General features: G+C 43.8%; 1 protein-coding gene across 2 annotated transcripts in view; it reads right to left on the bottom strand.

The window, feature by feature from the left end:
* Positions 1 to 12,289: 12,289 nt before the first annotated feature.
* LOC138580588 (E3 ubiquitin-protein ligase RNF182-like) overlaps positions 12,290 to 18,362 on the bottom strand; it is a 198,667-nt gene continuing 192,594 nt past the window's right edge. The window contains exon 2 of one of the 2 annotated variants that reach the window (XM_069651246.1): positions 12,290 to 17,373. In XM_069651246.1, coding sequence (XP_069507347.1) covers positions 16,564 to 17,307 — 744 coding nt within the window. In that variant the 5' untranslated portion in view covers positions 17,308 to 17,373 and the 3' untranslated portion in view covers positions 12,290 to 16,563. Of the gene's footprint in view, positions 17,436 to 18,362 lie in introns of both variants that reach the window. The other variant, XM_069651245.1, reaches the window with a different exon arrangement.

Below are 18,362 nucleotides of genomic sequence, written 5' to 3'. Positions count from 1 at the left end.
GTTACCTCTCTAAGCTTTGTAATCTAGCATTGGTATGCTTTATCTTCCACTTACGTTTTAACATTGTCTCTGTATTTGAATACCCGCCCGTTCCTCGGGCGACTAGATTATGACGCATCTGTGGTAGCATTGAGACTGGCAGAAATATAATGATGAATTGCCAGCAGTTGGCTGACTATTATACTAAGGCTTAAGAGAAACCTTTGAGCTCCTCATTTAGCCTGGGTTCTGACCAGTTTTGGTCTGCTATTTACTGTGCAGAATCATTGGTGATCACTGTGGCAGGCTATTATGTTGGGGAAAGGGCTATAACACATCTAATTGATTCACTTCTGAAGGACCTTTGTACTACTACTACTATCCCCAGGTTTCTTTTCTAGGGCAACTTAAGAGAATATTGAAACATATATCGTGCTGGTCTGACTTTGGGGGTCATTACAGCTTTCTGGGTATCCAACCAGAATTCCGGCAGGAATACTGGGAAAGCTGCATTGCTGTTTCTGCCGCCGAATATCCTGGTATTTCCGGGATGTTAAGGGTGGCAGAGTAACAATAAGTTCCCATTCGCATGGAGTCCCATAAGACTCCATCAGATGGGAACCTGAAACACCGGCAATGCTGTCAAAAGTGCCAGTGATTCCGTGAATTTTCTGCTGATAGGGCCCTGAACTAACTTAAGGGGAGTCCTGCCGGTAGTATACTGCCCCTACCGGCAGACTTGTGGTATGCTCGTCCAGAAAAGGTGCCGGCACAAGTTGTTACCGGCACCTTATTTCTGGACTGCCATACTCCTAATGACCATGTATACCTTGATTTAATGCATTTTACTATGTTGCTGTTTTGCTGTAACAGTGCATTTTATAATTCTGTTTGTATACCTATTTTGTATTGGTGTTCACATTAGTGCAAAAGACTTGCTTGGTCTGGCCATAGGCACATGAATAAAAACAAAGTATCTTCTATTTATGAGGATTTCATCTACTATTAACTTGCGTGTTGAGTTTTCTTCTGCCTCTGGGGAAACTCTTGGGTTATGCTCATAGAGTCCTTTGGCTTACTGTTTTACTGAACATGACCATCAAAGGTTGTTTGTGCCCTTCTGAAACTTTTAATTAATCTGGGAGTATACTGATTCTGTCGTGGGAACTGATATCTCGTGCCTTTGTTTGGCTCTTCCAATCCTCCCTTATTTCACTTTAACCATTGCCCTAGTTGCCAGCCATTGTTTGAGCTCTGCACCATTATGTATTTCTGTGGATTCAGCCTTTTTGAGATTTCCCGAGACATTTACGGCCTATGCTCATTCAAAGTCATGCTGTGGCTTCCATTTTTAATAAGATGGCTGCCCTACTACACTTCTGTGTTAACAAGCTATATTTATGTGTTGTTCAAGTTGCATTCACCTTATAAATTGGTTATGTTAGTGTTCTTCATGTCTGAGGATGCTATGTTAATTTTCTGCATGTCTAAAGGCATATATTACCTATTGTGCATGTTCTTCACGTGGAGTGCATGTTTGCTACGTCTCTAATGTATGGGCTTTTACTGTTAAAATATTAGTTTGAATGCTTTGGCCATCTTCAGTTCACATTGCCCCTAAGCACTGCTGTACCTGTGGGAGATAAGGGTGGAATGGATGTCTAAATGAATAACGTCCCTCACCTTTTCAGTATTGTAGCAGGGGAGAGGCAGGAGCAATGGATGGTATATTCATCTGCCTCCCAAACTTCACCCCTCTGGTTGAGTCCTCATTCTTCTGTTCTTCCCCAGATAGGGCACTTTGGGTACCCATTTTTTACTCACCCCCCTCAAGCTAGCTCCACGTCTCATTTGTTTGTCTGAACGCAGTGCTTGTGTAATTGTGGGGATATTGAAGATATGAGAATTTTGACCCAGGAGGTGCAATAGGGATCTCCATTGTTGAGGTGAGAGGAGCAATGGGTATATGCATTTGGCGTCCCGTCACCAGCTCATGTACAGTGGTGACGGTCTGAACCTGGCTGATTACGTTAAGCAAATAGGGCTAAAGGAAGACAATGTAGTCAACTCTTTTTAAGAGTGTATTTTATTTTGGCAATACATTATTTTAAGAGCCCATTTAGGTGCTAAAAAATTCCATTTCTGTGTGGACGATAGGCGGGTGATAATCTGTGCTTTATTCCCAAAAGAAAAGTGATTTGCTTAAACACTTCATTTACAAAGTGTGGTTCATTGTCGGAATGAAGCACTTCACACACACTCCCCACTGTAATGAATCCTGCAGAATCCTCACAGAATATCTGCCTAATATCTCCTGCCAGGTGGCCAGGGAAAGGCAGCTGCTACCTGATCCTAACCGTGGGGGTGGTATTAGCCGGGTGGATCACCTGGGAGGAGAAGGCACCCAGACGAACAGGAGGATGCTGTAAGGAGAGATGCACTACTCATCTTCCTCAGAGAGGAAGATTTCTACAATGCCTGAATATTTAATTGCCTGTTGCCAGAGTAAGACTCCCATTGATACAGTTACCCATATTAATGGTAGTGAAAGCTCTTGTATGTAACAAGAGAACAATATATGTGGAAATCAGAACTTGAATATCCAGACTTCTGATGAGCATAACTTTCATTTAAATCGGGGCCAACCCTTGACCCCTCTAAAACCCTTCTTTAGAGGTCTATTCAATTCCCAAAGCAAATCCAATCAAACTAAAATTGGCATTTGGTATTCATTAAGGAAACAGTGATCAGAACATTGGGGACATCAAGTCCCACAATGCCCTAAGTACTGGAATGAGGAAGAGGGACTTAGAGGCTCTAAACTGCAAGATGCAGTCTAGTTGTTCTAATGGCCCACACCTGAGCGGGACCTTTGAATATATAAGGCCCCCTCAGGTTCAGGCCATTAGAACAGCAAGGAGGAGTTGCTGAGGTCGCCAGTAGCAGCAGTTGTCATGAAGGAAGAAGGGAGATGCCAGAGCAGCCGCTATTTTTAATGTGAATGTCAGTCCTGAGAGGTTATCCAGAGTGGGGGGCCTTGAATGCAGAGGCTGCACAGTGGGTTGTGGTGGTGTAGCAAGCTTTCCCCCCTGGAGAGCAAGGCTCTCATAACTGTGCACTGTGTCCTGTTTGTTTGGAGAGCACCGGAGTGCATTGGGAGTAAGGGTTGCTCCTTTCCTGGTCGGCACGAGCTGCAGGAAATGAGAAGCAGTCTTCCCTGTGAAAGGCAGCAGGAGCAGCTGAACTAAGCATGGCAGTGGAAAAAGCGGACATGTTTGCTGACACCGGTGAGTTTTCCATTAAGAGGTAACCCCGGTACGCACCATGATGGACCACTGGCCACTGAAGGCATTTTTGAATACCAAACTAATGTAAGGAAGTTAAATTGGCATAAACAGAACTTGTTAAACAAACGAGAAAAGAAAGGTTACAATCATTGCCCTCTAAGCCAATACTATTGCCAAGACAATGAGGGTGCAACATTTAAGAAGGCTAATTATAAACCCCATTGCCAAGGTACAGAAGGGGAAATACTGAAGCCAGCCAATTACAACCACAATTTCAAAAGTAAAGAGGGGCAATTCTTCAAACGGCATGCAGACCATATTAGCCAAACAACAAGAGAGCATTGTTACAGAGGGATTGTAACCATTGGTGACAGATGGAGAAAGAGGCAATAAATGAACAAGACATAAACGAGGTGAAAGACAGCAAAACAGAAGGGGATCGCCTTTGAATTTTTCGATGAGGAACTGTTACTTTCATGAAACCTCAAGAATAAAAAGCGTAAGACCAGGAAACCAGGCTGAAGAATCCTGTGTTGTGTGGAGGAGGCACCCAGGGCTCTCCCGCGTCGATAATCCAGGTGGGGAGAATTGCCTGCTGTTGTGATACTGTCCTTGGCTCCTACAACAAAGCAGCACCAGTGAAATCAACACAGCCGGTGAGTTGGGAAGGCCGATACGAAACAAGTGCTTGTGGTCTTGTGAGTAAGCGTATGCACTGGGAACATGACAACCTGAGTAAAATCCTGGTAGCCAAATACTTGAGTAGACTTGCCAACCTCAAAAACCCAAAGGGTTGCACCAGCCCGCTGAAGAAAAGTTATGCTGTCCACCTAAATGTGTCCTTTACTGGTGGCGTGAAAAGAAGCCACAATCAGGGGGAAATAACTGCACCAGTGTCCAGGATTGCAAACTCTCTTGCCACATTGTGGGCAAATACTCATGACTTACTTTCCTTCTCATTCATGTCCCCTCCTGACCCCCATGTCTGGCTTTCAATAATGCTCTGCTTTATAAAGCTACCTTGGAAAGTACACATACCATAGTGTCACTCAAATATATAAATCGATATAGAACTTTGTTACGCAAAAAGTGTACAATAGTGGCATTATTCCCTATATCTGCACTGTGAGACTACAACTACCAGAATTCAATTCAGCAAAAAGGCAAAATAATGGTCTCTGAGTGCAAAACTTTCAAGGCATGACAGAAGCAGGGTTTTAAAAATATAATGCGGATGCTGTGTGTTTTGAGACATTTAAAACTAAGAAAACACACAGCATTCGGGTCTGTGGACTGTCTCCCATTCATGCAGTAACCCGGATTGACCCTGCTTATTTTCAAAGCAAGGAACAAACCAGCCCCCTTAGGCCATGTTTCTTTAAGTGACCTTGTTATTTGGGCTCATTTATTGGGCAACAAGGCCTTAGGGTGCTGACCCCTTCCTCGCTTTGAAGCTAAGCAGGGTTTGTCTCAGTTACTGCCGGGATGGGAAACCTGGATGGCAATTGTGTCACTGGCTATGGCTGCAATAATATATATATATATTTGTCTTATTGACAGGGAAACTACAAATAAAAGGCAAAAAATGGTCTCTGAGTGCACAACTTTCAAGGACTGACAGTAGCACGGTTTAAAAAAATAAAATAATTTGGATGCCCGTTCAGTCACCCATCCAGGCAGCAACTGGGACTGAACCTGCTTAGCTTCAAAGTGGGCTGGTCGTGCTTTGCTTCAAAGCAAGGAAAGGACTGGCCCGTTTCTCTAAGTGGTCTTGTAACTGTGGCTCATTTATTGGGCAGCATGGCCTGAGGAAGCTGGCCTCTTCCTCACTTTAAAACTAAGTAGCGTCTGTCTTGGTTACTGCAAGCATGGGAGGCCTGGATGGCAATCATGTCACTAGCTATGGCCATGCCTGTGATTTTTTACCCCCGACGTCATGATGGCTATAAAAGTATCTTTCAAAAACAAAACTGTAATCGCTGGGACTGAACTACACACACACTGATGACTATCTGTAGTCCTTCATAGCTGCAAATATCAGATAAAAAGTTGTCCTGCCCTCCCTGGCCCTCACCAAGTGACCTCCTCATCTGTACCAGCTCCCCCCACTCCCCATATGGCCTCCTTACCTCCCCTGCTCTCTCTCTTTCCTCCATAATACACGCTGTTTCTGTGACCAAGTTTGCTTAGAAATGTCGGCGTATAGCCGAGGCTACAGAAAGCTTTTTGTTGCAAACTCAGTCCCTAGACCCCCTCAAACTTTCAAATTGCACTTGGAGCACCCTAATAACCCCCAACCCCTCATCCCCCCACCTCTAGCCTGATGGCATTTGCATATTTTTTGACGACCAGCAAATAGCTTTCTTCCTCTGTTTCATTTTCCCATTTCCTTGGCTAAAGCGCGGATATCTCTCGCACCGATAGAAAAACAAGATGGTGGTCATTGAATTTTTTAAAAAAAACAGTTTTGGGTAAATCCCCGAGATATAGCTATCTATTTTTGAGATGGGACACCCCTTCACCGTCAAATATTTAAATAACAACTGCACTGAATAACCCCAAACCATACATGGATCACAAGTCAATGCTTTTTGCCCTTGTTTTTTTGGCCCTGGTCCAAATCCATCCAGCGTTTTGGTTTGTGTGCCTTGGGAACAATTAACCTTGGTTATCCATGGGAAAATGAATGGGAAGTAGGCAGCACTTTTGGATGCTTAATAACTTTTATTTTTTAACTCATCTTTACGAAACATTGCAGTCGGGGGGGAGGCGGCGGCCTGCAAGTCCTTAATCAATTTCGAAATGTCAGTCAAATCTGTTACTCTAATCAAAAGTTATTAACAATAGAAATTTGAGGAGTTCTTATGGGAGTCCAATTCACCTTCACTATACGATGAATATTGCTATAATTACAGGGCCTGCTGTAGCAGGCCTGTAGTTATGTTTTAGTTGCTCAACTCATAGAAAGAGCACGTTTTGGGCGGGTTATAACTTTGCCCCCCTTCTAGCCCCCCAGATGAATCCTCTGCAAACCTTGCAAGAAAAATATATGGCCCCCTCAAAATGATATTTGAAGTTTGGTGAGGTTTCATCTAGGGGGTGGTGCGAAGATATAGGGGGAGTCCAGAAATGGTGGAAATCCTCATAGACACAATGGAGAAAAAGAAATTTCTTGTGCCTACAGCCCAAACCGCTGGACGGATTTTTATCAAATTTGCTCCAGGAGCGAAGGCTTGGTCCCAAAAGCGTGCTTTTGTAAATGTGTAAATCCATCTGGTCATTTTTTTGAGAATGGCCAAAATGTAGGTAGAAATAAATAAGTGATATCTGAGTCCAGTTCGCAGACTCATTACCTGATTTGGAGTTCCGGAGACAGCTCTGGACCAATCACAGGGCAGCGTGCTGTTCGCAGACATTGTACATGCTCGCTGATTGGTCAATTAAAAACATGAGGTGAATTAAAATGTTTGAAACGGACACCATGTTGGATGCGCAAACAGTGCCTGTAGTCCACAGACACTGCAGTAAAAGCATATTAAAAAACACAACATTGCACTTGTCAAACTAATGAAACTATCTCTGGGGAGGTGAAGGGTGATCAGGATGGGATTGGATATGGCCATAAAAAGCCAAAAATCAGGGTTATTTTCTTCTATGAAGTCCATGAACATCTCAGAACGCGCGGACAGTCCTGTGATGTTCATGAGCATATCAGATGTTCGGGGACATCCATGCATTTTTCTGCATTAGAGGGTCAGTGAAAAGCAGTTTTTGGATGGCTTACAATTTGGATGCCACTCAATGAAACAGCATGCAATATAATTTTAGACCTGACCCCGAATGGATCTGCAAAGGTTTGGTGCTGTTTCGCCAAGAGGGGACAAAATTAGAGGGGGGGTTCCAAAATATTTGAAAGATTTATATATTTTTTTGCAGTTCGATGAATCGCCACAAAGGTTTGCTAAAAGAGTTTAGACCCAGATTTGTATGCTTTTGCAAAGTTTGGTGGGTTTTTATCAAGAGGGGGAAATATTAAAGAGGGAGTCTCAACATTTTTAGATGGCTTATAACTTTGTTGCTGTTTGACAAATCTGCACAAATGTTGTCAGAAAGATTATAGACCCAATTTTGAATGTTTGTGTAAAGTCAGAATGGATTGATTTTATGACTATTTTTTATATGTACATTTTGACACATTTCAAAAAATAAAACATGGTCGGATTTGCAGCAAACACGTGAAAGGAGCATTGGCAAAGACCCGAAAGCATGACTTTGGAAATTTGTCCATTTCTTTTTGATATAAGTACAACAAATAGTGAAATACCTTTGGTGACTGAAGTATAGCCTGTGGCCGTGGGCAGTGGCCACATTACCCAGACAATCTGGCTACTGGCCAAGACCATGAGGGACCGGCAATGGGGTTAAAGTGGACATGGCCACCAGGGACCGGCTATATGGTAAAGTTTTTTTAAATTTAGATAGGTTTGAATGGGAAAAATAATTCTGCTCGTGGCTACAGCCCGAAGTGCTGGACAGGATTGCAGCAAACATTCACGAGGAGCATCAGCAAGGACCGCAAAGCATGATTTTACAAAGCTGGCCTGTGTCAAAATGGAAGTGCAAAAAATTGTGACATAACTTTGGTGGCTGGGCAATGGGCCTGGCCCTGAGCAAGGACAAATGTATACTCTGATTTGCCTATTGGGCAATGCGGCATGGCCAAAGCCCATGCTCCATGAATTGTGGAGACTGGCCATGTCTGAAAGCCAGGAGCACTGGCCATTGGTCACATTATGAGGGTATAGTGGACACTGAACTAGGATACAGGGTAAGTGCAGTGGATAATGGGCGTGCTTTGGTAGGGCCGGGGTTATGGTCAAGCCTCGTGTCCTAGACAATTCAACCATTATTTGCATCCCCAGCATGCGCTGCTGAAAACGACACAAATCAGTATGCCTTGCAAAAAATATGTTTGTTAAAGGAGGTATACAATTCTTTAATATATATTAAAAGAGGAATTATTAATAACTTATATACAGTGATGTAACATTATGAAACATTTTCACTCATAAAAATCTATGAAATTCACAGAAGAAATTCTGTTAAAGGGACGTTATGGTTAAGTTGCATTACTAAAAACCTATGAAATTCAGTGAAAAAAACATTGTTAAAGTGACGTTATCTTTCAGTTGCACTAACAAAAACCTATGACTAATAAAACATACTTGCAAAAACATACTTTCAGGTCTGTATTAAATTTTTTGAGAAATGTAAAAATGTAGGTACATAAAATAGTGATGCAACTTAGCCCCCACTTGATAAAATCCATTCACACTTTGCATGAACATTCAAACGTTGGTCTATAATCTTTTTTTCAAACATTTGTGTAGATTCGGCAAATGGCACCAAAGGTATAAGCCATCTAAAAATGTTGGTGCCCCGCTTTAATTTTGCCGCCTCTTGACAAAATCCCACCAAACTTTATGAATACATTGAAAGTTGGGTTTAAAATCGTTTTTGCAAATGTTTGTGCAGATTCGTCAAACAGCACCAAATGTATAAGCCAATCAATAATTTAGGGACCCCGCCTCTAATTTTGCTCCCTCTTGGCGAAACCGCTCCGAACTTTGCGAAACATTCAAAGGTGGGTCTAGAAATGATATCCCACAATTTCATGCAGTTTCATTGAATGGTGCCAAAGTTATAAGCCATCCAAAAACTGCTCTTCACCAACCTTGTAATGCAGAAATATGCATGGATGTCCTCAAACTTTAGTGAAGTTTGTGAACATCACAGGAATGTCCCCGAACATCTGACATGAAAACACACCTGATTTTGGGCTTTTTCTGCCCATATCCCATCCCATCCTCATAAACTCTCACCTCCCCCAGAGATTGTTTCATTTGTTTGACATGTGTAATGTTGTTTTTTAAAATATGTTTTTATCGCGATGTCGTGGACTATGGGTGCAGGTTGAGAATCCAACACGGCATCCCTTTTCAAACATTTTTAAGCAGTTCGCATTTTTAATTGACCACTCAGCGGGCTTGCATGATCTCCGTGAACATTACGCAGCTCTCTGATTGGTACAGAAGTGTCCACGGATACTGAATCAGGAAGTGAGTCTGCAGACCAGACCCAGATATCACTTGTTTTTATGGGCCTACTTTATGGCCATTTAAAAAAAATCTACTGGACAGATTTACACCAAATTTTAAAAAGCATGCCTTCTTGAACAGGCCGCAGCTCCTCGCGCAAGTTTGCAGCAAATCCATCCAAAGGTTTGGGCTGCAGGCATGAGCAAAATATTTTTCAATGTATGTCTATCTGGATTTCAGATGTTTTGGGACCTCCCCCAAAACTTTGCGCCCCCACCCACCCTTTTTGACAGTCCCACACAAACCTTTGCAAATTCATTCAGAGGTGGGCCTATCATTTATTTGCTAAATTTGGTGAGGATGGCCTGAATGGTGGCAAAGTTATAATCTGCCCAAAAACTGCTCTTCTTCTGGCTTGAGCAACTTAACCATAACTACAGGGTCACCACCACAGGCCCTGTAATGTGTGTATGTCTGTGTGATGGGAGGCTCAGGAAGATGCTGTTAGCATAGACTGGTGGGTAGGCACCAAGGCCATGACTGCCTGGCCTCTTCCTGGGAAAGAAAACACAAGAAGACGCCTTCGAGAATCTTTAGGTTGAAGGCTCCTCTGATCTGACTACCTGCATAACTGGCCTTACAGCCTCTGTCACAGGACCTAACCTTTATTTAATGATATGTAGGTTTTCTTTTGTTTTTCCTTCTTGGAGTGCATGATCCTATCTGGATTCATCATTTTGTTGGCTGGTTACTTTGGAGGCTATTTTTAACATTTTTGCTCTTTTGCTCGTTACTGAACCTTTATGCGCTGCATATATTTCTATTTTATATTTTATGTTTATTGTATAGTTCTCAGATGTACCTGGGTGCTTTGTTCACACCTAAAAATATTAATCAATAAAATAAAGTACATGAAAGCACCAAAAGGCCATGCAAATGACTTTCGCAGCATTATATACAAGACCCAATAACATAAGACCTTTTTTAGCAAATCGTACACCACTGTCTGAAATACTGTTGGCGCATCTGCAAGCCTAAAGAGCATCCACTTGAAAATAGAAACTCTTTGAAGCCCTTAAGAGACACGAGCGTGGATCCATATCTATACAACTGTAATCAGACCTCTAATATACAGAAGACTACACAGCATTCTTCGGGGTTGTCACCAATTCACTAATATTGGTTAAAAGGTGGCTTGCTCGCCCCTTAGGATGATATGCAATCTTATTGTACCATTTTATTTCCATGTCAGTACAATAGATGTCAGCCATTCCATGAATGTGTTCTGCTCTATAATACACTCTTCATCCTTGCATTTCAACACGTTTCATGTAATGCATCACTAGCAGCAAGAACAACCTTTCTCACTTTGGGTTTTGTAAACATGGCGCTGTTCATTAACCTAATATAATGAACTAGAAAATATAAATCTCCTGCAAATATCTCTGGGAATCTTTTAACAATCTCCTAATCAACACCCGACAGAAGCATATTAAGTCATAGGCCCTCATTACGACCCTGGCGTTGGACCATGGTGCTAATAGGACCATGGTCCATGCTGGTAACTTACTGACTCCGCCATGGCGGAATGGGGAATTACCGCCCCATTCCGAGGTTAGCGGGGCGGTAATTCCCCATGCCGCCATGGCCCTTCCCCATTCCCATTTTTGCCCCATAGGGCTCAATGGAAATGGGGAAGGCGCTAAGTACGGTGCCGCAAATTGCGGCACCGTACTTAGCACCAAGGTCCCTTTGCGGGGTTGGTTTTTAACGCCTGCAAAAAGCAGGCGTTAAAGTCTCCAACCCGCAAAGGGTCCTCGTAATCAGGCGTTAAGGGTTTAACGGTGCTGCCACCTTTTACGGCGCTGTTAACCCCTTAACACCTGGGTTGTAATGAGGGCCATAGTCAGGGGAATGAGGTGATAAAATAATATAGCTCTACCTTTTTTCAACAAACATCTTTTCAATGGCAGACTATTCTTGTACCTATTCTGAATTTTAAGGTTGGGCTTCAATTGAAGTAAAGGTGCATTCTCCTGATTCGTTTAATCATGAAAACCAAACACCAATGTAATAATTAATAGTGTACCAAATTCGCTTGAGTGATAAATTAACAATGTTGCATCTGAATCTTGGATTCCTCTATTCCAGGACTGTTGGGCACTCGAAGGGAGGTTTCCGCAATACCATTCACATCTTTATGAGCTGTGATATACAAGAGTATGAATGGCAACTGTACTTGCTCAATGGATAGAAAGTGTCATACATACAACATATGTGGTGGGAGGCATTGCACACTCCTGCAGCAATGCCTTTTCAGCACACTTCTGTTGTCACCATTGTCCTGCTCTTAAGTCCCATATTTCACACCTGGAACAATGTCATGGTGCTACATTGCATGATATGGCCTGTGGTACTGAACCAAAGGAAACCTAAGTTTGGATATGAAATGGGTGGTGCATTTTTTAGGAACTGAATGATGGGTGTATCCACCTCCTCCTGACGATTAGTGATTGGCAATGTCATCAATGTACTGTGCACAATGCACCTCTATATTACATACACACATTTCTGTTAGAACAGACGAATAGCTCTAACCGTAGGATACATTGTTTCCAGCACCGAGGTGCGAAACCTTGTCAAGCTGACTCATGCCTTCATTCCCCTGAGGTTGCAAATTGAGTACTGGAGTTGTGGGTTGTAGTTTGCAATTGTAACACTTGTTTACCAAAGTCTCTGATACCCGTGGTATGAAGGCTATACACAACAAGAAATGTTGAATGGTATTTGTGTGGAGTTTTATCTTTGTGCCTATAATGTGTTCAAAGGTATTTAAATGAGATGTCCTTTTACTCACCGTGGCCAATGGCAGGGGAAGCCCAAGAGCCTGCATTCTACCGGAAATTACATCACACAGTAACACAGTCAGTTCTCTTCTTTGTTTATTTAAATAGTTACTTCAACAACAATATACAGTGATTGAGTGGGTGCTCATCTCACCCGCATCGCCCATTCCCTGGACTCTGGGCACATGCCACAGGAGAAGATAACTTAAGCTTCCCTCCTTTCTATAAAGTAAGTCGTGGTGCTAACACTGTCCAGCTATTGAGCATTCTGCTCTGAGCAAGAGTCTTAGACATGGCCCATGGCTCTTGCTTCTGGGGCCCTTCTTCTAGGGTGTGTTATTCAGATAGCGGATTCACAGTGGCACTGGCTGTGGCATGGTGGATGTACAAACACGATGGGAACATGACTTCCAGGTAATGAGGGGAAATGCCATATGATGCCAGTTCTAGGGTTCTCCGGGCACATTGTGTTCTCTGGAAGTGATGCTTCCTGCATAGTCTCCAGAGCTTTTCCCAATCAAGGTTTTTTTAAAGTGCATAAATTATAGATTATGAAAAACACTTATACAGTTTGACCTTTATTTGCAGAGTGAGACCTTTGACACGAATCTTCCCCTTAAAAAATCTTAACCCATTCTTTAATTGACAAAGGCGTTTTATGACCTTTGAAAAACACCTGAAAAGCACTTGCATCTTTACCTGATCATCAGCTGGACTAGGTGTTGATCAATGCTTGGTCAATGTTTTGACCGACCCCTCCACCATGTCCTGATATGCCCTTGAATACTTTCCTGGCTAATCCTTGGGTCATTCTCTGATTTACCCTTGACAACTCGTTTACCGTGTCCTGAGTCACCCTTGGGTCATGCCTTAAGATACACCTGTGCCATGCTCTGTTGAATTATTTGACTATTACCTGACTTAATCCAGGACCATGCCCTGATTCACCATGGACCATATTAAGACAGACCATTGCACCATGCCATAACTGACCCTTAGGGGATGCACTGACTAACCGTATAACTGTGCACTGAATGATCCTGGCTGTGTCTTCTGATCTACCCTTGGACTATGTCTTGACAAACCTAGGGACAACGTCTTGATTACCTTTGGAAGGTGTCCTAACTCTTGGACCATGTCCTGACCCTAAAACCGTGTTCTGGCTAACCTTTGCACCATGTCCTAACAAATCTTAAGGCCATGACCTGACAGACCCTTGAATCATGCACTGACTAACCATAGCATCAGGGTCAGAGTAACACTAGGACTAGATCCTCTCTAGCCATGGACCATGTCCTGATCCACCAATGAACCCTGTCCAGGATGACAAGGGTCCAGTGGTGGGTCAGGAAGTGGGGTTTCTCGGTGTCTGTGTTCCATCCATCTAGTCTACCTAAGGCTTTGGCTTGTAAATATTTTAGAGGTGACAATGTGATGCTCACACTAAGAAAACATAATAATGTAACAGTAACGCTCATAACAGTTGAACAGTGCCTTGTTACAGAGTCAGAACTGACTAGTGAGCCATGAGCAGATTCCCATTGGGTCACACTCTGGCTTAGTCGTGACATGCGTGCTCCCAGCTCTTGGACCACACCCTTACTGGCCCTACATCCATGCCTACTGTTATGTTATATATAATTATATAAGGCACATCCACCTAAGGCATCTTGGCCCTGGAAACACACCAGATTCAGCCAGAAACCAAACCAGGCTATGTAAAAGAGAAGAGTCTTCTAGGAGTGCCTACAATGGAGATGATCTTCAGTAGCTCTAAACAAAAGTGGCAGAGTTCCAGAGTTTGGTCGCCGCAATGGAAAACGACCGACCACCAGTTCTAGTTAGTCAGAAGCGAGAAGTTAGCCATAAGCCGAGCATCCTGGCAGTGCACCATGACCTATGCATAATGACTTGAGTTTAATCTTTTTGGAAACGGTAAGCCAGTGCAGGGAGCAGAGCACCATAGAAATGTGGGAACCATAGGGGGTATCAGTAGCGACACGAGCAACCACATTTTGCAGAAGTTTACGCCGGCAAGTATGACACAAAGGTTGAGCAAGAAAGAGAGAATTACAGTAGTCAATATAACTAAGAGCTAGAGAAACCACAGTTGTAGCACGGAGAGGGGGAGGACGAAATGGCAGAACCTTCAGGAGGATTTTTTGTTGAAAGTGATCAGTTTGACAAGTGGAAGTAACTTGAGCCTCAGAAGAAAGAGAGATGGAGATTTTGAAGCCCACGTTTTTCACAACAGATACAGGTGAAGTGAGAGGGCCCAAGGCAACAGATCAGAATGAAGAAGTCCACAGGGATAGAGAGGAAGATGAAGAAGAGGATTCAACCATCAATACCTCCATTAAAATCCTCTGTGTCAAATGTTTAACATATACTGTGATGTCAATGCTTCAATGGGACCTTATCCAAGCCATATACACAGAATGACTGATTTCCTGACCATACCTCACCATATGACCATTTTCCAGCAATCAGAGATCCCTAGTGTATGATCTAGTCAATGGAATGTGTCTATGTATGCATTCGGCAATGGGCACACATGTTTCCCAGGTTGGGTTCCACACATGCCATTCCAGCATCAAACTAATTCTTGCACATAGAATTTAAGCATGACCCACTGCAACCTTTTCAACTGTATCATGACCAGCGACTGCCAAGGAACCTGTGTCCTGCCTAACAGACCTCCTATCTGCAATTTGCACAACTCAGTTTGACAGGCCCTGTGTCAAGGTGGACTTGGATTTCCTTAGAAGCAATGTTACGTATAATGGCTAGTGTTATCATTTCAGCCTTATTGCAGAATCTGATTTTCGCTGTGTGTACCTATATTTCATAATATTTTCTCCATGTGAAAGACTGAATAATCATTGGGGAGGGCCGAGTAGGAATTAGTCAATACTTTTATGAACATATGAAAAGTGTGCTACATTTCATTTTATTTAAGTGTGAAATCTCTAATCAGTGTCTCCCTTCTTATCAGGAGGGACTCTGTAACATGGTTAGGAGTTTTTCTGACTGTGGTTTGCCAAGACAGAAAGGTCTCACTCCGGCCACGGTGAAGCAACTAGAGTTGGTCTTGCTCTAGTCAATAAGTTAAAGTTTGTCTCTCTCTCTGTCTATGATAAATCACCTAGAGTTGGTGGGACTCTGGCTATGGTGAATCAGAGTTGGAGGTCTTGCTCTCCCTATGGTGAGTCATTAATGGAGGGCCTCACTCTATGTTGAATCAACCAGAGAAGGACCTGCTCTGACCGATGTGACTCTGGTTTTGGAGAACCTTCCCTCAACAGTCACTCAACCCTTTGGCAGTCTTGTGTTAGCTATGACTAGTTACCTGACTAAGTAATGAAGATGCCATTCATTCTTGAGAACCAGTACCTTGAAGGCTGGCGTTAGGACAGTCAGGTGTCAAAGGTCTCACTCATGCAGGGGTGAATACAGTATTAAAGGTCTCGGCCTTGGAATTCTTTTCACATGCAGCCCTAAGTTAGGCAGGCAGTGATATCGCCTCTCTTATCAGTCCTATAAGGGGTCTCGGTTTAGACAGAGCTGAGACAGGAATTCAAAGGAAGGTACTTCTAACCCTTGTCTGGATCCCTCTCATTTAAGGCTGATGGACTCAAACAGTGAGGGTCTTTCGCTGGCCCATAGCTTGTCTTTTCTGTGGGCAAAATAAAACAGATGGGGAACAGCTCAACCTTGCTGAGTCTTGCAAGGTTTGGGACTCCTCTAGTATTCCTAGTTAGGTCAGATAGTAAAGGTCTAGCCCAGGCCTCTTCATCAGACAAGCTAATGCGAGTGTGGAAATCATGCTCAGGCTAGGTATGGACAGTCTCTATCCAGCAAGGCTGTGTCAGGTAGAAAACATAGTCTCACTCTTGCTAAGAGTTCTTCTTTCCTTTTCACCAGAGTGAGTAGATCAAGGCAAGTCATGCAGGAAAGGTCTAACTATGGGCCACTGTGTTCCCTTTCTCTAGGGTGGAGTGTGTCAAGTAAGGAAGGTCTAACTCTGGCCCACTGTGTTCCTCTCCTGCTAGCTTAATGGAGTAATTTAGGGAACTTTTTTTCTGCCCATCCTCCATACGATAGATGGTTTCACATAACATTGAAACCTGGGTCCACTCTCCTTTAGAACGGTCTGAGTCATATATGAGAGGTATTACTGTGACCCATGTTGTCTCTCTCCTGCAGATTGAGGGGCAGTCTGGCATGGAAGGTCCCTTCCAGAATTTACATTTCCATCTTTCTCTGACCGTCCCGAGTCACTCTCCTGTGTGATGGGGGAGTAGGTAGGGATGGTCTCCCTATTGCCAGCGGGTTTTCCTCCAGTCACTCACATCAGGTAGGGAAGGCTTCCATGAGTTCATGGCAGAGACACTGGCAGAAACCATAGAATATGCACAGCAGGAGGGTAGAGGGCACCAGACTGACTAGCACGATGCCCAGCGTGAGTTGCTTGATCATGAGCAGGTAAATGCCCAGGGGCAGGGAGCTGAAGTAGATGAGGCAGAGGATGCCAATGACGAAGCGCGGAAAAGTCCGCCAGGAGCAGGAGCGGCACTTCTGGGCCGGGCAGTGGCAGGGTAGTGAGTCCAGGCTCGGGGCACGGTACATGCGCATAATGTCCAACACGCCTAGACCCTCAGACGAGGCACTACCCTCTGGCACCTCCATGATGGTGATCACTAAGCAGTCCGATGAGCTGTGAGACTGCTCAGCAAAGGGTTCTAGGTCCCCGGGGCTCAAGATCACCTCTGGGGAAACTGATGCTCCTCGTTTCCGCACCTTGTCATGGTAAGTGAGCACTGTGAGGATTTTGCTGTCGTCCTGCAGAAACTGGACATCCTCATCCGGGACGCAGGTCTCCTGCCGACAGAATGGGCAGCTGACAATGTTGGGAGATGAATCCCCGATGTCGGCCATCTTCTTGAGGCATTTTGCACAGACTCGGTGTTGGCAGTTGAGCAACTTTGGCTTGCGATGCCGGGTATCGTAGCGGTGGTAGCAGATCTTGCATTCTAGCTCTTGGGGGTTGTAGACCAACAGTTGAGAGCTTTCCAATTCTACTGGCGAATGGCTCATTGCTTCCCCGTCACAATCTGGAGGTCTACGATACGTCAGCAAAGAGGTTCAGGTGAGACGAGCGTCCTAAAAGAGTGGGCAATGAAGTACAGTAAAAGGGGGGAAAAGGGGCAAGAGACAAAAGAGAGCTGGCATGGGTGACAAAGAGAAAAAGGAGTGAAACAGCACGGAATAGGGGTCAGAAAAGAAAGTTTAGAGGGAGACGGGAGTGTGGAGAAGGGAGGGGAGTGGAGGCAGAAGGTGAGGAAGAGAAAGAGAACAGGAATTCAGGAAAATAGTGGAGTGAGAAGGAGGGGAAAGGGGAATACAGGAAGTGAAGATGAGAAAGAGTGGAAAGGGGATACATAGGAAGTGAGTTGAATAGAGAGAATGAGAGGAAGAGATGAATGGATGGATAGACAGATAGATAGATAGATAGATAGATAGATAGATAGATAGATAGATAGATAGATAGATAGATAGATAGATAGATAGATAGATAGATAGATAGATACGGGGCTCAGAGGAAGAACACGAGATAGGGTGCCAGCATTAGGCAGTAGAATCAAAGTAGAGAGCGGTTGGAGTGATCAATAGATGCAGCAAAGGGAAATGTGGGATATCCATGGAACAAAGGAGAGGGAGAGAGAAAGCACAGGGGAAGGAAGGAAGGAAGGAAGGAAGGAAGGAAGGAAGGAAGGAAGGAAGGAAGGAAGGAAGGAAGGAAGGAAGGAAGGAAGGAAGGAAGGAAGGAAGGAAGGAAGGAAGGAAGGAAGGAAGGAAGGAAGGAAGGAAGGAAGGAAGGAAGGAAGGAAGGAAGGAAGGAAGGAAGGAAGGAAGGAAGGAAGGAAGGAAGGAAGGAAAGAAGAAGGGAGGTTGGGAGGCAGGGAGGTTGGGAGGCAGGGAGGGAGGGAGGGGGCGTGAGTTCATGAGAAGTGATAAGGTTAGCGTTAGAAACAAGATAAAGATAAGATAAAGATAAAGAGGAAAGAACAAAAAGAAGAAAGTGTTAATTACAAAGTACAGCACAGTAATGTAATATGGTGTTAGTTCATTCATTGTTATTGGTGTAAAGT

This window comes from Ambystoma mexicanum, chromosome 3p (genome assembly GCF_040938575.1).
Source record: "Ambystoma mexicanum isolate Mex_15411 chromosome 3p, UKY_AmexF1_1, whole genome shotgun sequence".
NCBI classification, from domain to species: domain Eukaryota; kingdom Metazoa; phylum Chordata; class Amphibia; order Caudata; family Ambystomatidae; genus Ambystoma; species Ambystoma mexicanum.
This window is presented reverse-complemented; position numbering and strand designations above follow the sequence as displayed.